This window comes from Sander vitreus, chromosome 7, assembly GCF_031162955.1.
Source record: "Sander vitreus isolate 19-12246 chromosome 7, sanVit1, whole genome shotgun sequence".
Lineage (NCBI taxonomy): Eukaryota > Metazoa > Chordata > Actinopteri > Perciformes > Percidae > Sander > Sander vitreus.
In genome coordinates this window covers 30,165,331-30,189,000 of record NC_135861.1, presented here as the reverse complement: position 1 = coordinate 30,189,000, position 23,670 = coordinate 30,165,331, and the positions used below count along the sequence as shown (strand labels likewise).

The 23,670-nt window shown below is 40.4% G+C and overlaps 1 protein-coding gene across 6 annotated transcripts in view; it reads left to right on the top strand.

Annotated features, from left to right (window-relative positions):
- rgs19 (regulator of G protein signaling 19) overlaps positions 1 to 17,909 on the top strand; it is a 66,898-nt gene extending 48,989 nt beyond the window's left edge. For all 6 annotated transcript variants that reach the window (XM_078255906.1, XM_078255908.1, XM_078255907.1 and 3 more), the window contains one exon: positions 11,115 to 17,909. In XM_078255906.1, coding sequence (XP_078112032.1) covers positions 11,115 to 11,303 — 189 coding nt within the window. In that variant the 3' untranslated portion in view covers positions 11,304 to 17,909. The remainder of the gene's footprint in view (positions 1 to 11,114) is intronic.
- The last annotated feature ends 5,761 nt before the right edge of the window (positions 17,910 to 23,670 follow it).

Below are 23,670 nucleotides of genomic sequence, written 5' to 3'. Positions count from 1 at the left end.
CATGCAACGGGCAGCGATCGCAGGTGATCGATTCTGCGCAGACCTGGCTCATCTCGAACGAGCCTAATGTAATCATATTGTGCTACATTCCTGACAATACATCCATATTGTGCTACATTCCTCCTTTGTTTAAGGATACTTAAATGTCTGCTCTGATGCTCCAAAACAGACGTTAGAGGCAACAGAAACATCGCTGCATGTAACGCTAGCCTACCGTTAGCTACAGTAGTAACTGGATTAAACACGGCTAAAATGCTGACAGCTAAACGGTGTAGTGTGACTGTATTTCACTGTAGAGCAGTGGTTCCCAACCTTTTTTCCTTTGCGCCCCCCCTACTTATGTCTAAGAAAAGCTGAGCCCCCCCCCCAACTGCCGGAACACACACACACACAAAGCTTGACAAAGCTATTAAGAATGAATTTGGGGGGTTCCGCTTCCGGTCTAGAGTGGATGGCAACTTAGAAAGAGAGCTCTCGACAATAATTAATTAAAACTGCCCCAAGGTGAACTAACAAACCAGCGAAGTACACGAAAACAAGGGAGAAGGGGCACAAATGACGTCCAAAAAGAACAGGAGAGGTAAAAAGTCAATTTTCGAACAAGTTGAAGACAACGAGATGCAGCTAACAGTAGAAGCTAACGTTAGCCCTCACGGGGCTAGCCGGGGCACCTCCCCCGCTCCTAGCTACGATGGCGCTGTGACAGAGAACAAGGACAAACCGGTAAGCTTGTTGTTGATACTGGAAGAACTAAGGGGAGTTGGGAAAGAACACAACTACAGAACATCAGAGGAGAGCTGGACAAAACCAACGCGAGGCTCAACGAAGTGGAAACCAGGGTCGCTGGACATGAAGATAATCTCCAAAGTACAGATGAGATGATATCCGAGATGATAACAACACAGGAAATGCTTCAATTAAAACTGAAATCGTTGGAGGCCTACTCGAGGAGGGAGTCACTTAGACTATACGGGGTCCCGGAGGGAGTGGAATCGGGTTCACAATCTATGACTCATTTTGTGGAGAAGCTACTTCGGGAGAATCTCAACATCCCCTCGTCAACAGCACTACAGATCCAGAGGGCGCATAGAGCGTTATCATCTCCACCACCAGACGGCTCCCAGCCCAGGTCGATCCTGGTAAAATTCCTATGCTTCACCGTTAAAGAAGAAGTGCTTAGGCTGGCATGGCAGAAAAAAGGTTTTATGTGGAACAACAACAAGATAAACCTCGACCACGACTTTCCTCCGGAGATCATGGCCATGAGGAAGGAGTATGCAGAGGCGCGGAGGATCCTGAAAGACAAGAATCTGCAGTTCCGGACCCTCTATCCGGCTCGCCTGAAGGTATTTTATGAAGAAGGAGCGAAAACCTACAACACGGTGGAGGAAGCGACAGCGGACCTGGCGAGCCGGGGGTTCCCGGTGAGGGTGATTAAATCACCGGTAACTCTCAGAGAGAAATTACTGAGATGGTCATCGTGGCGGCCTCACTTGAGGTTGAAAAGAAAGGGTTTTTAAATATGTATTTTCCTCATCTGTCAAATCTAAACATAAGAGGGGTGTGGCTACACTTATCTCTAGTGCACTTAACTATGAACATATCTCAGAAATTAGTGGTGATGAAGGCAGATTTGTCAGGGTAACAGGAAGGATAGAGGGGTCTGAAATCACAATATTAAATGTGTATGCCCCACCCGGGAGTGATTGGGTATTCTATAGGAATATTTTTGATTTAATGGTGGACTCTCAGGGCACAGTTATCTGTGGGGGGGGGGGGACTTTAATTTTAGGCTCGATCCCAAACTAGACTCCTCCAATCCGACTAATCAGACTAGCCCACTCATACGAAAAGTTAACTCTTATATGGTAGAAATGGGTATAATAGATGTGTGGAGAGAGCTATACCCATCTACCAGAGATTACACACACTATTCTGGTTCATTTAAAGTCTATGCTAGGCTGGATTACTTTTTTATGTTTAATGTGGATAGGTTTAAGATTAGAGAATGTGACATACTAACAAGGGATTTATCTGATCATAGTCCTATCTCTATGTCTCTGCAGCTGGCTAGGAAAAAACGAAACACTGTGGAAATTGAATTCACATTTACTCAATGATCCTGCCATAGTATTTAAAATAAAGGAAGACATTAAAGAATTTCTAGAAATTAATGACACAGGGGAGGTATCGCCAACTATTCTATGGGATACGCTTAAAGCGGTAATGAGAGGTAAATTAATCTCTATTACTTCTCACGTAAAGAGAACCAAAGGGCAAAAACTAGCAGATCTACAGACAAATTTAAAGCTGAAACAACAGGAAGATATAAACAACCCAAACCCCACTGTAAAGCAGGAAATCAGGAAAATACAGGGTACACAATAGTGTGTGGCTTTTTAGCCTTGGCAATTAATAGCGAACACTCAAATGACGCCTCCGTTGCTCTGTGTAAATCACTGCCAGCTCTTTCCAATGCTTTTCTGATGTCCGTTGATCTTTTTGATAGTGCATGTTGCTTTTTCCTCTCAAAAAAAATCCTGGCCTTCACCAACAGTCTCCTGGTGTTTTGTTTCTTGGTGTCGTTTCATTTTGCTTGGCTTCATGCTGTCATTAGCTAGCTTCTCACCACAAATGACACATTCTGGCCGACAGTTGTCCTGTCCTTCAATAAAACCGAAGTTGAGGTAACTCTCAAGATATAGTCTTACTTTCTTTTTTGATACAGAGGAGTCATAAGCACTTTTATGTTTCTCTGACATGTTTCGTTCATAAAATAATAGAAATAGAAAAACGAGGATGATAGCTGCAGCTAGCAGCTGACCTGATGACAGCAAGGGTCACAGGTTAAGAGGTCACGGAGGTTTGACCTACTAAGTAGCCTGCCTACAATTTTAAGCAAGAACAAAAAATATAGTTTTTATACAGACTTTTGTAAACATCTATTCTGGTGTATTATCATACTTTTTTAACGTGCAAATATATATATTTTTTTTACTTCAACCTCAAACCAGATAAAGACTTGCGCACCCCCTGTGATCTTTGGCGCCCCCCTGAGGGGTGCGCGGACCCCAGGTTGGGAACCACTGCTGTAGAGGATTCCAACAGTGGGACGTACAACAGTCTGCCGCTAAAGCTATGAGCTAAAAGACTCAAACTAGCACTGGTCTCTGCTGTTGTCTAAATAACAACACAGAGGGGACTAAATGTTGCAGTGGAGGGTTTGATATAGTAAAAGGGAACTTTAAGTAGGCCTTAACTACTTTGACATGAAATTTAAGCGACCTTCCAGTTTGCAATTCAAGGACTGTGCCCATTCCACATTCGGCTTCTTATCGAAGTAGATGAGTGCAGCGTCTTGTTCAGCAGGGTTCTTTCTAATATCCATGCTGAGAAGTAAGGGATTCTTACTTTCATAACTGCTAAGAATAGAATCCCGAAACAGAGACATGGCCTTGGTAGGGTCTTGTACCGTCAGCCACTCTAGTAAGAGATAAAATGAAAATGTTACCAATAAACTGACTTTGGATATGCAACTTATGGAAAGAGTATTTCTGCAATTACATATTCTAAAAATCAGACAATAAAATTAGTTGTAATGAATAGAAACTGCTATTTACTAAAAGCAGTACAATACCATAATAATGTTTCACATGATCAGATAAGGTGTAGGTTATGCCATGTGACATGCCACTTTTGACTGCATTGCATCACCACAGTTTACCCTCCCTAACATTCTTGTCCTGCTGCTAACCCTGAATAGGACCTACCATCTGTAACTGTGTACTGGACGGTCCAGGCATTGCTGCTTGCTCTTCAACAGTACTCCTATCCAACACCTTATTTCCTGCACTGCCCACATTCACAACACAATGTTAAACACTATAATCATATTTGTAAAACTGCTTTAATGGTTTACATCTGCTGGTGAGTGAAACAAGTACATACAAAAAAAACTGAATTACAGTATATAATGTACCTGTCTTCACACGAAGCAGCATGTACTTCAATGAAGTCAGCGGGAAACATTTCCATGCAGATAGGACAGGGCTCCTGAACTGGTGCTGAGAAAATGGAGTTAGCAAAGATAATCAAAAATTAGACTTCAGCATGAATCACTTACATTTAGTCATGGCTTTGTATTTTTAAACAAAACCATTTGCCCTTATCAACAATTTTGAATTTAGGCATCCATATTGAATCTATTGAAAATGCTTAATTCATTTATTTTTTACATTGTCTCTCACTGTTATCCTCCACGTTAGCCAGGTTCTCTTCATCATTGTCAACATCAGTGATGTTGCGAGACTTCCATTCCAGCGGGAGCTGTACTGGAATGGCTGCTCCACACTTTTGGCACATTGCCTTAGGCATGCCACTGAATACTTCATTACTTAGTTGCTTCAAGGAGTAGTGTTGAGTTTGTCTTGAATTGGAGCTATGTAAAGAGGAGATTTTCTCCCCCCTGGCTTGCAGCTTTTACGATATTACCTGTGTAGCCAGTATGATCAGGTGACACCAGGGAGAGCTTTCGGGAACCCCATCCTCCTATAGAAAACAACATGGAAAAAAATCAAAAAATGCTTTACATATGATATAAACTGTTTACACACGCACACAAAGTTGTGCATACTTATTGCTTTGTAAAGCAGCCAGCCTCCAGTTACAGCCTCCAATTGAGGAAAGACAACTTTGATTATAAGGATTATAATTTTCCAATACATTAATGCAGACTATGTTAAAGGTATAATTTACCCAAAGGTTTAAATTCAGTCATTATGGAAGTTATTATCTGCTCATCTTAATGCCATTATAAACTCGGATGACTGCTTCTTCATACAACTTATAGTAGTTTGCGTAACTGCTAAGAAGCTTTCATCTAAACAGTTGCAGTAAATGGTTGCCAGTCCTGGTTGTCACATCTCAAAAAGGAATGGGGTAGGACTAATTAACAGAATTCTTCATAGTCATAGTACAACTAGCATAAATATATACATCTATGGAATCTGCTTACCTCATCATGTGTTGTGCTCTCATCTAAATAAACAGTCCTGCGGCCCAGTCCTGCCTGCTAGTGGACTAGTTGGTCTTGTTCTTTTGGGGTTTTTTCATATTGTTTTGGCAAAAGGTGGAAAGCAACTTCTAGTGGTTTAGGCCTTTTAGCAGGAACAAGATTCACTGCCAGAAAACGCCTCTTCCCTTTTCCCTTTGTGAACATACCTGGAAAAGACCTGTAGGAAATAACACGATTATTTATGAGATTAAATTAATGCACAGAATATAATGCTGAACCTTGTCATTTCTATCTGAAGAGAAGGTCTTGGTGGCTGATTGCCTGACCTCTCATTTTGGCCTATTTGCCTCTGTTCCCTGCAGTATTGTAACCAAAAATAATCATTAATCACAGATTAGAAAAATATCGATGTGAACAGATTTAAAAATGTATTTTAAACACTTAACCTTATATCCTGACTGCTGCAAGGAACATCAATACTGGCTGCACCTCCTCCCCTTTCAGATTTGGTCAATAAGGACATGATGTGCCTGGCTGATCGTAAAAGCTCAGCATGACTACCCTGTCAACACAAATATCATACAGAAAATACAAAATAACATCACAGAGAGAAAAAAAAGGTTAAAAAAAACCCACCATACGTCTAATGTTAAAGTGTAATCTGCATAGACAGCTGTTTAAATCATACTATCCATACATATCCCGCTGTAACGTTACGTTATATGTGTTGATCCTTTTAACCGTATCCATCTCGTTGATGGCTCCCAGTCTGTCTGTGAGCTTCTACCATTATAGTCTTTTTTTTGTTGTTGCCGTTTTCAACATTTTATTTTGCGCCAATGTTTAATTGTCACGATTCATCTCGGAGCTGGTTGGCTTGGTTCCTGGCTTAAAACTTGGTTTTATAAACGTTAATGTAGATTTCAGCCATTAAAAAGTGGGCGGCCACCGTTGAGCTCTAAAGTTAGCTAGCTATATAACGTGTTGTCTTGCTGACTTACCAACATAGAGACACGAGTCACACAAACCATAGCTATGTGTTCCAAACATACTCAGCCAAAACTTCCTTCTGTCGAGCCCTGAGTTTGATTGTACGTAAACAGCAAACTTACCGGAGCACCTTTGTTTTCCCTGGCAGTCATCTTTACAGGTTCAGTATCCGTGCGGAGTTCTTGGGTCACATGACAGACAGGCAGTGCTCTGATAGGCCAGAAGTCGGTTCGCATGCAGGCTCAATTGCTTTTCCTATCCTGGGTAGCTGGATGTTACTGTGTGAATATTTAACTTGAAATTTGAGATCTGAAGTTCAGCAAATTTGATCAACCTGAATCTATTTTATCTGAAATTCTGTAAGTTAATTTTTTTTGTATATGAATTTGTGACCATTGAAAAATATTTATCGAAATTCAGGTTTTTAAAATGGAAATCAAGAATTTTCATATTTTAATTTCAAAGAGGTGAATTCAGAAAATGTGGTATGTGGTGTGGTGGAGCGAGCTAGAGAGTGACTGAAGAGAGGGAGCGGCGTTAGAACAGCGCCGTTAATCAGAGAAATAAAACGTGTTTTCGTCCGATTCATCACTAGAAATATAACTGTAGCAAGCATCTCACTATCACTAACGTTATCCACATTTATGTTTAGAAATGATATATTTAGCTACAAAAAGCCTGGAAGTCGGAAGTTAGGACGGAAGTACAAAGAGTCGATGCTATGGAGATGATACACTGTCTCGTCTCGTCGCATTGGTGTGAACTGGCAGGTTTCAGAACGCTGCAGACCGACACCTTGTATGTTGCAAGTTTGTCTCGTCGCAAATCTTGGTTTAAGAGAGAGAGAGTGAGAGTTTTTGAGTTTTAAAACACCTATTTATTTACAGATTCGACAAACACAGACAACTATACAACAATGCAATGAAATCAGAAACGGACAATACAAAAAACAGACAAAAGAGCCATTAAACCAAAAATAAAACAGATGCGATGGTGTAGCGTATGATACAAAAACTTTCTTTGATCATGAGTCCGATTATGATTCTCTAGTCACAGAATGACGGCTGACTCGTGTGAATGGGTCCAGTGCGAGTTGAATGCGGGTCGGCGCTGCATTTCTTTTAGGAAATCTGGTCATGGGTCACATCTCTCGCCCGCGTTGAGGCCATCTCACTCGCCCTTGCTCATAGCACTAAAGTTAACGTCACATCCAGTAACCACTGTTTTTCGGTGTTTGTCAGATGGCAGACTTGTGTCATTGTTTAAATTCCAAGAGATTCTTGCTAGTTAATCACTTCAGGAAGTTGAACCAAAGTTCAGGCCAAGTTGCTCAAGGTCTGTTCTTTTGTCCCAGAAATAAGGTGATTTTGATTTAGGGAAGTACAATGTTTTGAAAAACATTTTCTTACGTAAGATCTGGCTGATGCTTGGTGAGTTTGTTTTCCAGCATGGCTGTTGCTCAATCTGTGTATGTCCAACATTTTGAATTACAGATTCTCAACAGCCATTTCTATCAAATGTACTGTATTATCCCTGGCAGGGGGAGGGTGTATCGTTGCAGACAGTTTTTCCTCATCCCCAGATGATACTAATCCCGTTTAAAAGTGCTTTAAAAAGTCTAAAAAAAAGTCTACAATATAAATCAAACTATGGAGCGTGGACTGGTAGCTGGAGAGATGCCAGTTCACCTGATGGGCACTGCCAAGTTGCTCTTGAGCAAGGCACCAACCCCCCACCCTTTTTCTTTTTAATGTTTTCTGATCTGACCTGCAGCCTCTGTTGTTCTGAACTTGTCCTCTGCCCGCTTCTTTATCTCCACTTAAATTGTGTTGCACGCTATAGAGGTTTTGATTTGTCAGCTGTTCTGCACATGTTCTGCTCAGTTTTCACACCAGCACCCACCTCAAAGAAGTGATTATTGCTGGTGATAAACTTAGACATACTGTGACACGCACACACACACACACACACACACACACACACACACACACACACACACACACACACACTAGAGTGCGGAACGGGACGCATTTTTCTGTCCGAGCCCGGCCCGCGTCCGACAGAGCAGTAACCGAACCCAACCCGAGCCCGACAGGCATTAAGATATTTATGTCAGCCTGAACCGAGACACAGTTAAAATCTCATTTTTTTTCTCATACTAATGACACATGTACGTTTGTTTGTGTGGAAAGCCCGCTTTTATTAAGCAACTGTAGGAAGGCATTCAGAAATGTCAACAGATGAGTGCATCAGCGCACATGGGGCAACAAGCAATAATAATAATAAGCTGTTTAATTTAAAATGTGTTAACCTTTCCTGATTGCTTCATTTCCGACCGTGGTCAGAAAACCAGGGAAGACTTATTACCTCCAGGGCCGACGTTATAAAATTAATAACATCGGAGTTAAAATCCCGTTTCTGGTGAGCAAATGAATGAACTTGGCTTTCAGTCTGGGGTTTATTTCGGACATCGCACACACTGTGTACAAAACTTAAACTTATTCTACCAACTCTGCTCCGGTAGCATCTAAACGTATGCTTCCTCTTTCTCTATCTCTCTTCTGCCCACTTTACACACACACACACACACACACACACACACACACACACACACACACACACACATACTGAGCTCTCTTAAAGGAGCCGCAGCACCATTTTACAACATATGCCTTATGACCCAAACTCGAACATCATTTCTAAATATCTGTCCTAACCCAGCCTGGCTCGGGTCGGGTATCCATCCTCTAACACACACAGACGCACACATACACACGCACACACACACACACACACACACACACACGTTTATTTCACTATCTTTGTGGGGACCCGTCACTGACATAATGCATTCCCTAGCCCCTTACCCTAACCTTAACCATCACAACTAAATGCCTAACCTTAACCGTTACCCTCACCCTAACCACAACCTAATTCTAACCCTAATCCTAAAACCAAGTCTTAACCCTCAAACAGCCTGGGGAGAGAGAACACAAATGTTCAAGAGAACAGAAATGTCATATTTCCATCAAGCTTTCTACATAGTTTTTTTCCGTTTGACTGGTGCTCTTGTTGCGCTACCTTCTTCTGCAGTGGTAAAATGGTTTTCTGACTGGAGAATCAGCACCACCCACTGCCTATCTCAATAAACCAACTCCCAGCAACCACATAATGGTTGTAGTTGGAAACAAGCATTCATTCGCATATTCTTTTGCCGATTTATCTAGAAATTCTTTTAAAATCTGCGATACATTTGGAGAAAATCTGACTATTATCTGCTTTACTACTATTTTTAACTGTCTGACGTGTGTGTGTGTGTGTGTGTGTGTGTGTGTGTGTGTGTGTGTGTATGTGTGTGTGAAACAGTGGTTGCTTAATTTAGTAGGAGCGCTGGAGGCTTTGCTTTGCCAGTGTGTACATGTGTGTGTGTTGGCATGACACTGGTGTGATTGTGTGTACAGTTGTCCACATGTGTGTTAATGTGTGTTTACAGGAAGCTATAAATTGCTGCTCTCATCACCTTAAGGCAGTAGAGGATTTTTATAGACACACACACACACACACACACTCTAAAATAGAGTGCCAGACATGAGTTTGGCAGAGAAGATGCATGCCTGTCTGTCTGTCTGCATGTCTGACCTTTGGTAGGATGCGTGTGTGCGTGTGTGTGTGTGTGTGTGTGTGTGTGTGTGTGTCTTAGATAAATAAGAGCAGAAGGAAAACATGAGAGAAAGCTTGTCGTTCTATAAATATCTTCTGGTGCCTGTGGGGCCACTGTAAGTAAGTGTGTGTGTGTGTGTGTGTGTGTGTGTGTGTGTGTGTGTGTGTGTGTGTGTGTGTGTTTCAGTGCTGGAAACTGAATGTATTCATGCCTCTATGGAAGTTAATAACAAAACTACAGAGTACAAAACAACTTAAAACTGTAAAGGGTAACTTCGTTTTTTTTTTCAACCTAGACCATATTTTCCCATGTTTTGTGTCTAAGTGACTGATGGGAACAACAATCTTTGAAATTGGTCCAGTATTAAACAAGATCGCTGCCGTCGGCAGTCAGCCAAACAAGTTGCAATGTAAGTTAATAGGGCAACTGCGCACCTTGACCCACTGACAGGCTCAGATTATTATTTTAAGTGTCTGACAACAATATGTAAAGGATCCCTACAGCGATTCATGAAGAACATGAAACAGCCCCATAATCACCATCACCAAACCCACCAGACTCCATGTAAATAAATAGTAATTTTATCATCGTAAAACACACTTCATTCAAAGTCGACAGAAACAAAATAAAACTACCAAAAGCCGTCTCCGTTCGTCTGTCCACTTGTCCAACAATCACCACTCTGGTTTGGTTGAAATAAACCCTTAATTCATCCACATACATGTGGAAATATGCTGGCTCTGTACACGCTTAAAGTATTGTTTATTTACATGGAGTCTGGTGGTTTTTGGGATGGTGATTTCAGAGCTATATAGCAATATTTGTTAAAAGCAAAATATATGTCTAACCATTCTGAATGAATTATTGTGGTGCTGCAGAGACGTCCCAGCCTACAAATCCTATCCTACAGACTAAATCCTCGCAAATCACAATATAATCAGTTTCATTTTAATATTTTTCAATGAAAATGAGAATAATTATACAAAATGATCATTCCCTCCAATATCGTGAATCATATCGCAATATCAGTCAAAATAAAAATCCGGCCTCTTTGCAGATTTTGATCCAGCCTGCATATCAATTTAGGTTCCCAATAAATGTTGGCCCACCTAGTTTTTGCTATTTGCTATTTCCAATGTTTTTGTCATTTTCTGAAGTTTTTGTCGCCTTTTCCCACGTTTTTGTCACTTTTTTTCTACGAATCTGAACTTGTTTTAAGACTTTATGTCGACCAAACTGTAAGTGAGAAGATGCAACAATACAGTCAAAGATATTTGACTTTTTTTTATTAAATAAAAGCATGTCAAGAAACTATATACATGATTTTCATTTCCCAGTGTGGCCCTTAGTGAAATCGAGTTTGACACCCCTGGATTAGTCTATGGGCAGCCATTTCTTTAATGTGTTTGTTTTCTCCCTTATCTAAACCAAACTAAATGTCACCTCCAGGTGAGTCTGGATGCCCGGGTTCGAGAGGTGATCAACAGGAAGATCCAGGACCCGACGCCTCACGTGTTTGAAGACGCCCAGCTACAGATCTACACGCTGATGCACCGGGACTCGTACCCACGGTTCCTCTCCTCCAGCATCTACAAGTCGCTCATTCACGGCGGCTCACGTACCTCCTCCGAATCCTAGTCCCACACCATCTCCTGATCCTGCACTTCCAGGGTCCATGCCAGACCACTTTCATCGCTTCTTTACCACGCTCCTCCGAGTACAACACTCTCCACAAAATGATCAGACGATTCCTCGCCTCCTCATTTCACTCCTCCGAATCCCACATCTCTCAGATCACTGCCATGACTTCCTCCTTTCTTGTTTTCCCTTTAACTTTTAGTACTGTTGCCAAGACTTCCTCTCTTGACTCCTTTTTTTCTTTACTCCTACTATTGTCTCTTTGTTCTCATTAAATCTTCTTTTTGGTGCTTTTTCCTTTCTTTAGTTCTACTCTTATAATTTCTCCATTCCATTCTTCCAATTAGTAAAGTTCATCCACATTCAGGCCGCATGCCCGAAAACGTTCTGTCTATTGCCAAACAAGTGATCAAGTAAACCTATTGAATGATATCATTCCCACTCTTCTTTATATGGGTACCATCAAGCGTAACTTTTTGATATTAATGAACGTCCGTTACATTCAAGCCATTACCAAATGAGTTGCTACAAAGCTAATTGCAGCTCCACACAACTGTATTTCTCAGTATGGCTATGTCCAGAAGATTGTGTCGTCCGGTAACTTTCGCGCACAGAAACTCCAGTGAAGATAATTACCTCTTCTGAAGAGTCCCATCATGTTTTTTTAATCCTCCTTGTCTCCTTGGCTACTAGCAACTGTGGGGGAGGGTCACGGAAGGCTAGTTTTGTTGTCATTAGAATTCCTCATGGGGGAAACTACGCACTATAGCTTGAATTAATTCAATTTTCAACTATTTCCAGTTATTTAAAATAAATATCAAACAGCAAAATTAACTCATAACTTAAACGTGAAAAAAAAGCATTTAGATCAGTTTGCCAAACTAATCTCATATGGGAACTTTAGGCCTTCATCTTGTCCCTTCATCTCCATCCTTTTATTCATCATTTCAACCAACTTCTTCTACTTTAGAGCCTCCTTTCATCCCTCATAGCTAGGGTTGGGCATTGTTTTGATTTGAACAGTTCAGATTTTTTGATTCCGGTTCTTATCGATTCCGATTCTTTGAGTGGTGGAGTTGAAACGGGGTCACATTCTTATTTCACAGATAAGAGGAACATTTTATTTTGAGTCAATGGTGGTTTACTAGCCTGGATGCCAGCCAAATGTAGCCCCGCCCACAACATTTGAGTTCAGGAAGTTGGGTCTGGACTTGATCCGTTGTGGAGCAACTATGCTCGAACCAGAGCTGTTCGGACCAATCAAATTGTCAGGGCGGGTTTTATATACGATGATGGACAGATGATCAATGGTAATGTAATCAACCACGTCACCAAAGAGCGCTTAGGTTGAATTTGTTTACAACAAAGATGGCTGCCGCTGGAGAATTGAGATGTGTAGATTCCGCCATCGCGTCTGTTATAGAAGATATCGACAGCGCATTCATTTTAAAAGAGGAACAGAGAACCGCGATCAAGGCATTTGTCGATCAGAAAGATGTTTTTGCCGTCCTTCTTACGGGATTTGGCAACGTCACATACTCCGTTGCTCTGATTGGTTGGAAGGTCTATCCAGTTGAGTGCAGAAGCATTTTCTTTCCTGGTTCGGTTGAAACACGCCCCATGGAGCAGCAACAGACTCATATTCTGACTAGAATCTGAGTATGAAGACGTCAGGCTAGTGGTTTACAGTTTTACCGGGCTTTTTCAACGTAAATGTAAAAGTGAAGCCGCACTAGAGTGCCGCTTACTGTGCTCCTTGGCTGCAACACAGCAAGTCTGGAAGTACGGTGGCTGCCACGGAAACCCAAACTTGGAACCGATGATCGGATTCAAAACCAAATACGCCAATAAGAAAAAAAAAACCCGATTTCGTTGGAATCGTAATTTTTGAAATGATTCCAAGTTGGAACCGGTTCTCAATGCCCAACCCTACTCATCACCTCCCATTTGTCTTGTTTTCCACCTCAACGACTCCTAAACAGAAGGAAGCGATCTGCATGTAGGAAGTATTGCTTTGGGATACGTTGGGATGCACAGGATTACTGGGGAGATTTGAATGCATTTCAAGGGGAGAACAGGGTTTCCGCGGGGGTCTTAAAAAGTCTAAAATTTAAAAATCAAAAATGTTATGCCTTAAAAAGTCTTAAATCCACTGAAGTATTGTGTTCTAGGTCTTAAATCATTTTAAACAGGTCTTTATTTTCCTACGTCCATGCAACACTACCTCATTATGCTCTCTTTTTCTTTTTTCTTTTTTTATTCTGTGGTGTTGTAGTTCTTTCTTTTGCTAGTCCAAATATCATTTTGCTGTATTAGGACTACAAATGAGACCAACATGTTATGCAACAACATATGTTGCAGCCAATCAGCTTTTGTGTTATTGGCGCGAGTCTTTCGGATTGTACCGCAGATATAAAACGGATTTTATTCTTCAGCTATGGGGAAGTGCAAGTTTGGCGATACTTGGCTTGAAAAAAAAACTGAATTTAGGGCTCAGTTGATGTGATAAAGGTCTTAAATTTCATTCATAATGGTCTTAAAAAGTCTTAAATCAGACTTGGTGAAACCTGCAGAAACCCTGGGAGAAACATACACCTGTGCCATCATTTCTTAGTGGATTTTCTTTTTTTTTTTTTTATTTGCTCCTCCCCTCATGACCGTCCAATCACCTTTCAAGAGCTTATTAAAGGTGGCTTTCCTACGTCCGAGTCAAAAAAAGAGAAAAGGAAAACGATGGACACTGTCACATTCCTTCTCTTTCTCTTCTCCCTTTCAACTGGAAAACACAGGTTGCTCCCTCCATCCTCCCACTACAAACGACAAAAACATGTGTAATGTTCTCGTTTATTTATCCACTCTTGTTTGCTGGATCAATCATTTCACTGATGCGATAAACAAACGGACGGATAGCTGGATGGATGGATGGATTCCACGTCCCTCCGACTACTGATTTACAAACAGACAGACAAGACGTTTATTTTTTAAGAGAAAACTTTATGGAACATTTTAATGTTGATTTTTTTGTTGTTTTCTTTTTGGTCTGTCCCACTCTCTCCCCTTCCTTGGTTTTTATTTTTGCAAGAAGAGGAGGATTCCTCTGAGACTGTACTGATCCCCACACCACCGACACCGCACACAGGTGCAATAAACACTGGAGTTTGGAAAAAAAAAAAACATGCATACATTTACAACATTTGTGTTACTATACTTCAGGGCATCTTTCCTCCTTCCTGTCCAAATAATAAAACCTTCTGCAGGATATGGCCACGTCTACCAAAGCAACACATTCTCACTCCCAGCACGTCAAAAAGCCACGCTTGGTCAGGGGCCTTTGGCGTTCGTTATTGTTGCAAAAAAGTCTCCTTTAGCGTCATATTAGACACGCTTGGTCTAGGGTTGGGCATCATTTTGATTTTAACAATTCTAATTCATATTCTGATTCTTTCTTTCAATTCCAGTTCTTATCGATTCCGAATCTTTGAGGCTGGAGTTGGAACGGGTCACATGCTTATTTCAGAAAGGAAATTTGTATTTTGATTCAGTGATGGTTTATAGTTTTACTGGGCTTTTTTTAACGAAAAATAAAGCCACACTTTAGAGCGTCTCCATGGCTGCAACACAAGAAGCGCCTGAAAGTATGCGGGCCGCTACGGAAACCAAAACCTGCGCATGTTAAATCTGGAACCGATGATCGGATTCGAAACCAAACTTTACAAACGATTCCAATAAAAATAAAAAAAACGATTCCATTGTAATCGTAATTTTTGAAACGATTCCAAGTTGGAACCGGTTCTCGATGCCCAATCCTAGCTTGGTCGGTACTCTTGGAGTCACTTTTTGGCATCACTATTTGACGCTCTCAGTACTCGCGTCTAGCCCTTTGGCGTTGTGTTTAGACACACTTGGTCGGGACTCTTGGCGCCACTTGTTGACGCTCTGGGTCAGGACGTACGTTTAACTGACATGTGGCACATGAACGGGACAGTTAGTAAAAGATGGGTTATAAAATGTACGTTTCAGTGACACACGGGACAAGAACGGGAAGTCCTGTGTTGTACGACCCATCCACGACCCCAACCAAGGGCGTCACCAACGGACGCTGCTCAAATGCCTCTGGGCGCAATTGGATCGTCCTTCAACCAATCAGACCAATGATCCGGGTGACGTAGCAGCTACAGCGGCATCAAAGGGTTGCTGCGCGTCGGTGGCTGTTATGTTGAACGTAAACAAAAAGCTGCTTGCTGTCGCTGCGCTATCGTCATCGTGTAAAGCCCGCCTCCAACGGTTGCGATTGGTGCCTCGATTTGGAAAAATTGGAAATGGGCTTGAATGGGCTCTTGGCCAGACTGACTTGCAGAGCAAATCTCTAATTTGCCGGAAGTTCGTCAGGGTTTTCCCAGGCTATATACAAATAGTTTTTATCGAAAAAGTACGAAAAATTGTCAAAAGCTTTAAAAAAAAAAAAAAAACGTTGAAAAGCCTAAAAAAACGGGAAAAAAACATCATAGAAATGTCAGACTTAGGGAAAAAAACATTCAAAGCGTCGAAAAAAAAAAAAAAGTAAATAAGTATTTGTGAAACGAAGATGCCCAAGTGGGTTGTTATATTTACTTGCCCGACATGGCGTTTTAGTTGCCCCGGGCCATTGGGCAACCCGTATTGTTGAACCCTGGATAGTACTGAGTATTGGGATTTTCTTTTCCTTCTTTAACAAAAACAAAGGTTGAATAACACACTTCTAGAGACAATATATCATGAGACATTTATAAAAACTGACTGACATGTGATGTGCATTCTTCTGAGAAAACAATCAGTGAGTCTAACATTTATTTACTTTGTGAAGAAGAACACAACATGGATTTTCTGCATTTTCTGCTTTCGCTCTGTTTTGCTGGAAACAGATATAATGTAGTCTCCGTCAGTGGTACCGTATCCCCTCGGGGTGGAACGGTACATGTATTCGTATTGAACCGAAACGGTACGGGCGTCACGGTTCGGTGCATGAATTTGGGGTACTTATTGTTTACATCTTACTTTACACACTTTCAGGCTGTTGCAGCTAGCTCAGGGGAGAGACTGTATGACACTAGGTGGTACAGGCCTGAGACATCAGTGTTTCCCACACATAGACTAATGTGCGGCGGTGCGCCTCACTATCAACACCGGCTGCCGCACATTGCGTTTCGTTATCTTTTTTTTTTTTTAAATGCTATTTAAAACACGTTCTTCTGCATTTCCTTTCCCTGCTCTCCTCCGTCTCTCTGTCACTTGTGTCTCGCTCACACACACACACACACACACACAGCTCCTCCCACCGTGCTATGTTTGGTGTTTTTAGCCCCCAATGTCGCCTTTCGGGCAGTGCGGCAATGGTTACGTCAAAGAAGTTATGTTAGCGTTAAGGTGAGGGTTAGCTGCCTGTAAGGCGACATTGGGGGCTTAAAACACCATCGAGCCCACCGTGCACACAGCGTCACAGCGTCTGTCTCCGTAAAGGAGAGAAGACGGCTGGCGAAATTCACAAGCTCTAAAGGTTGGTATCTATCTCGTGAACACCTTTACACAATCACACAATCACCGACCCGACTCTTAGCAAACAAGCGATTGCGCCCGCTTTAGAAAGTTAACTAGTCGCAAGTTTGCGGTAAAATGCAGTTGGGTTGTCGAGGTCAAAACACTATATAGCAGCTGTGAATCAAATAAACGTATAATAAATAATGTTATGTCATTTTTTACTCTGACACCCCCCCGCCACAAATTGCTTTCGAACCTGTGGGAAACACTGGAATGCACAATAAAAAAAAAAAAAAAAGCATTTTTGTTTTGCGCTTCTCTCCATTGTACCGAACTCGTACCGAACCGTGATGTCTGAACCGATGTAAGTACCGAACCGTGACTTCTGTGTACCGTTCCACCCCTAGTATACACAGAAAATATTTTTGTGAATCATTGGTAAAATAAAGATTCTAGGGAAAATAGTTGATTTTAAAAACCGTCGCTAAAAATTTACATACGTGAATCAATTTTTTCCCCCACCCCTAATAAGTATAGTAATACAAATACAAATACACACACACACACCAGGGTGGCCTACCTGGGCCCTGCTGCTGCTGACCTCTGCCTCTGTGACCTCTCACATTTGACCTCACCACTGTCTGTCGCCCGTTCAGACGCCTGCTCCTGATTGGCTGCAGGAGGCTGCAGGGCTGAACTCTGGTTGGTCAATTCAGGAAAGGGGGTTGGGAGGAAATCCCAGGTGCAAAAAAAGTATATAGAGATATATTAATGAGAAACAACTAATAATAAAAAAAACTATATATATATATATATATATAGAAGAAAAGATGTTACGTGAGATGGGATGCTTACACCCAGTGCTTCATGGGAAATGTAGTTTGAGGAAAACAACTGTTTGTAGTTGTCTGTGGAGGCAGAAACAACAGATTTAAAAAAAAGAAAATGATAAAAGAAATAAAGCGGCCTTGTCTTTTACAGACTGGTCACTCAGAATGCATTTATCTTAGTATTGTTAATGTTATTTATTTTATATTTTGTTAAAACTGTGATTTTAATTGTACATATATAAACGGAAACCCTTGAACATCACGCGAGAAGCCGTGTCGTTTGTTCAGTGTTTGTGTGTGTGAGTGAATTTTCTTCCATCGCAACAGTACAAGTTCATTTCTGATCAGATGTGTCTCCACTGAGAATCAAACCCTCAACCTTGCCACCGTCACTGCTTTGATATGACAAATGCTTTATAAAATATGAGTTATAGAAACATAGTTTTCCCAACTCAGCATGAGGTTACAGGAAGAGTTTGGGTCTTGTTTATGTCTATGTTTATAGCCCGCCCGATATTTAGGAGTTTAAAAAATCTCATCAAGTGACAGCGATAGTTTTTTTTAGAAGATTAGGGCCAAAGAGAAAAATGTATTTGAGTGTTTAGTTTTAAGTCAGAATTCTGAGGGGAAAAGTCCAAAAAAGACTCAGGATACAAATTTTCTCAGAAGTCTGACTCTAAACTCCGAACTCAAATACATTTTTCACACGTGGCCCTAATCGTCTTCCGTAGATGTTTTTTTTAACATAAATACATAACAAACAATCTTGAGACGGATCCTTTTAGGTAGGCGAGGCTTCTAAACAGCAACTTCTCTACTGTGAAACTGCAGTTTGATCTGAAAGGGAACATAAACTGAGCTGAGACAGACAGAGCTGTTGCAGTTGACTCTCTCTGTGTTGATACTCTCAACACTCAGTTTCTAAAGGAAACCATCACACACACACACACACACACACACAACCTGTGAAACAGTCAAATGTGTGGTTTGTGTGTGGGTAGGCACCAGGCGGTCCACAGTTCACTGTAACTTGATATATTTGTGTTTGGGAGTAATTATGTGACACACACACCTACATATATACAGTGTATAGACACGTCTCATACCTCTATATTCTCACACAAACGCACACTCCCACACTCACTGGCAATTTTTGATCTGTCCATACATGGCTTCTTTTCCCAGCATCCCTCTCTCTAGTTTTTTATATATATATACATATATATACATATATACACACACACACACACACACACACACACACACACTGTTCACCTCTCCTGCTCATCACTTTCAGGAATGGGTCAATGTGCAGATGGCTCTTCTTTTTAACCTTCTTTGGTGCTTCACAGTTAGCCAAACTTTAACATGTGTCATGCCATTGCTATTAAACCAGGAACAGTCAGTTCAAATAATACTAGATCAAAGTAATACTACTAGAGCTAAAAGTCTGAAAATGTTGATATTATCTGGACTGATCCGTTATGAGACTCCACATATTAGCCTCTATTATACACTTTAATTGCATAAATATATACGAAGAATCATGCTGCATAAAGTAAATATAACTTTTTCCTCTGCTACTTGTTTGTGTTAAGACGCATGTTCTCAAAATGACCATATGATGTCAGCACTTTTTTTTACACTTGGCCTATTCTTATTTATGAGGTCAGCATGTATTTCAGGTCTGTAAACTATTTTTAAGTGTCCTGGGAAAAAAAACTATGCAGAAATAACTATATCATTCTTCTGCTACTTCTAAGTCAAATAGAAGCTATGTTGCTGTTGCTTTAATTCAGTTACTTGTTATAAGCAGTTGCTTCTAATTCACTCTGGTTTGTTTAACCTGAAGAATCATTTAGCCAGTGCACAGCAGGCTTGCTGAAAGTTGTTTCAACAAGCAAACGTTTCACATATATCAAAATGTTCTAAATACATTATTAATAATGAAAGAATATTTGATTTGGTTTAATCCAGCAGTTCCTTTTAAGAAAATTCCTCTTGCAAGCAACGCTTATAAACTAAATCTAACTAGCGTTTAATTAACTAAAATAAGTATGTTTTCCCCCTATAAAGTACTAATTACAGTAAACATCAGATATTGGAAATAATAGTCCTGTAAAAGGGTTAGCAAATTGTTTAACACTAGTGTTTGCTAATATTAGCAGTTAGCTAACTTATGTATATAATGTATTTTTTACCTTAGCTATAGCCACTGTTTAACACTAGTGTTTGCTAACATTAGCAGTTAGCTAGCGCAGTGGTTCTCAACCTTTTTGAGTCGCGACCCCCCAGAATAATGAGGTTGGTGTTCGCGATCCCCCCTAACCCCCTCGACGACGAGAGAAAGAGAGCTGCAAACTGCTGAAACAGCTGTTTCTACGCACCTCCCCCTGCTGATTTTGAGTGATTATTATGAATGCTTTGATTAATACATGTAAACAAACCATGCTTTGCTTTAATAGTTTATTTTAATTTTTTAGCAGCTAGCACCTAGCCTTGTCCAATGTGCTCCAGGCTCTGTGGATTTTTGGATACGTTTGTGACTTTTTCTCTCCCTGTGACCCGCCTTCAGACCCCTTTCTGTGTTCCAGGTCCTCCTGATTTACACATGAAGCTCTGACTATAACACATGAGATGTACCAAACTCAAACCGTCATGTAAAAACCATTCCCCAGTCTTGAATATGTGATTTCATTTTTTTCTCTCATACCATCTTGCAACCCACAGAAATGATCTTGCGACCCTCAGGTTGAGAACCACTGAGCTAAAGTATGGATAATGTCATTTTTTAGTTTAGCTAGCAACTGTTTAACAATAGTGTTTGCTAACATTAGCAGTTAGCTAAAGTATGGATAATGTAGTTTTTAGCTTAGCTAGCAACTGTGACTACTTTCGGTAGCCACCTGTAGGGGAGAGCCGGGACGATTGAAATGCGGGACGAATGAAACATTCCAGTTTTCTCCGAGTGCAATGATGATAGACAGACTTCCTTAGGTCAAAACATCGAGCATGTTAACGTCCTTCTATCAGTCAAATATCTTCCTGTTATTTCCTTTTATTACAGATTTACAGGCGATAAACAAGTTTTGATGGTCGAAAGTAAACTTTAGCAGTTACATTTTTTTGATTATTATTAATGAGTGTTTTTCATTTAAAGGTTCGACTACATGCTTATTCAGTAGACCATTTATCCACAATCCCAGACTTTCATATTGCATGCTTGTTTACATGGAAAGCAAAACAGGCTATAATGGCGTCTATGTCGGGACGATTGAAACAGCTGTAACTCCATGTATTGTAAGTTAATGTACAAATATTTGTGTTTATAAAATAATTTATGGAGGTGAGACATGAAAAAGCAGTTTTATAAAGATGAAAATATATTTGGGCCCACCAGGTAGGGGGTCGAGTTTTCCCATGTTATCCTATGGAGACTGACGAGCTGTGGGTCGTTAAAGGCACTTATTTGGATGTGTAGTGGCCTAACCCACATAAAAACCTAGTGAAAACAACATTTTCCACAATAGAAACATGATATAAATGGGAAAATGTACTGTTCTAGCTATAAAAATGGCAGAAGCATCCACAGTGGATGATATTTCAATAACCGCTTCATACACGCTTCACGATGGCTGCAATGACAGACATTCACGAAGACGTATAGCCCAGCAACAATCTAAAATAACACATTTTGGGAGTAGCACTCATGATATGTAGCAAAAATATTGAAGTTGTGGGACGTTTATATGGCTTAAACTGTATGTTTCATTTGTCCCTCATGCTGTTTCAATCGTCCCGACCAGCAGGGACGAATGAAACATTACACACGTCCCACTTTTGCTGTAATAATTCCTGAACCAATTTTGTTCAAAGCTGAAAATGCAACTATTTGACAGATGACAGGTGTAGGTTGCTAGTGACAAAATATTAGCATTCAGTGTGTTACGATCGCTTTGTAAATTACGTTTAATTAAAAAGGGTTTCAACTGTCCCGGCTCTCCTCTAGTCTTATTTTTGCAGTTTTGACAACAGTTATTACAGTTCTGATTATTGTTCTGTGTTGTGCCAACATGAGGATGCTACTAATGCAGTAAAGTCAGACGATGGTGAGTACTATTACTGCAACTTGGTGAGTACTGTTAAGGAGAGACATTGCAGGTGAATAGGGAAAATATTTTCACGAATAGATATCACCATGAAACTCCCCCAGTTGATAACTGACATTAAGAAAAATGTTTTTTGGTATTACAAGTTTTGTTGTGTGTAAATGTGCAAATGAGGCATTGTCTTGTTAAATATTCCCTAATATGCATACCTACATTTCCAGAACAGAAATCTAAACATTGGATAAAGCTAGGTTCAAAATTGTTGTTTCATTTTGTTGGCATATTAGAGTCAATGGTTTTTACAGAGAGAATTTTGGATCTCTCTTTATCATTCCATAAATCAGAAAATACTGCCATAAAAAAATCAATTTCCGCCATGTTTTTAGGTATAAAATGTTACATGCATCAGGCTATGAATGATATATTAACAAATGTCTGTGTAAAAACCTTCAGAGTGCCGCAGAAGTGGAGATTCCTGACTCAGAGTCTGAGAAGAACTCATTTTGAGAAAACAGCCTTGAAAGATATGGATTATGAAGAAAAACATGTAAGACATTACACCGTGTTCCAAATTATTATGCAAATTATATTTTACACTGATTTTCCTAAATAGTCGAAGCAAATGACAGTCAGTATAATTTTCAAGTCACCAACTGTTGAATTTCATTGAACAGGTTCTCAATAGCCCAGAAATACATGAAAACTAATTTTCAAACAGTCTTGTTTACTGATGAGTGCCGTGCAACCGTGGATGGTCCAGATCTCTCCCTCTCTCTCTCTCCCTCACTCTCTCTCCCTCTCCTTCTCTCCCTCCCTCCCCCTCGCTCTCTCTCTCTCCCTTTCTCTCTCTCTCTCCCTCGCTCTCTCTACCTCCATATCTCCCCCCCAACCCCCTCCCTCTCTCTCCCTCCCCCCCCTCCCTCTCCCTCCCAGCTCAGCAGTGTTTCCACAACAAACAGGAGCTTTCTCACCACCGTGTCGTTAAACGGACACGGCGACTTGGCTTTAAAGCCAGTTGTGATTTATTTGTAAATGACTTATTATGTAAATCTGGTTCAGTAAAATGAACGGTGTCACAAGCAGGGGGAATGTAACTACTTAAGTACAAATGTTGAGGTACTTGTACTTTACTTGAGTCTTTTCTTTTCATGCCACTTTCTCCTTCTACTCCACTACATTTCAGAGATAAATATTGTATATACTGAATATGTGTATATTTATGTGACAGCTTTAGTTACTTTACACATTAATATTTTTGCACATAAAACATTAATTAATTAATTAATCTACACAACAATATAAAGGCTTACAAGTCCAGCTGAAATGATTAGCCGATTTACACACTTTTACTTAAGTAACATTTTCAATGCAATGCTAGCTAGCTAACTAGCTACATTTTGTGTAAGACAACTAACTAATGTTCGCTATAGGTTAACATAACCCAGTGAGCACCAACCGGCACTTTAATGTGAATTTCTAGTTAAAAACTGGATGATGATCGCCCTCTTTTCAACCGGCTAACATACTGTTACAACACCAACGTTTAATCCATTTTAATAATCAGAATCAGCTTTATTTGCCAGGTATGAGGATACATACGAGGAATTTTGCTTTAGATTATACATTGCTCACAATGCGCTTACTCATACAAAACAAACAAAAACAAACAATATATACACACTATAAACAGAAACAATATAGACAAGTTGAGGCAGTAGTGCAATGAATAATTTGTCATTTGTAGGTTGTAAGAGCTGATATTGATTATTCTGAAGATAACAAGGAGTGCCTTTTGTTAGCATTTTCCACATTTTATCGTGGCATGCAGTATGGATCTCACCCTGCCTTGGTCTTGGTCTCCTAGTTTCGTACGATATCTCACCTTTTGGTGTGCATACATTTCCGTTCGATATC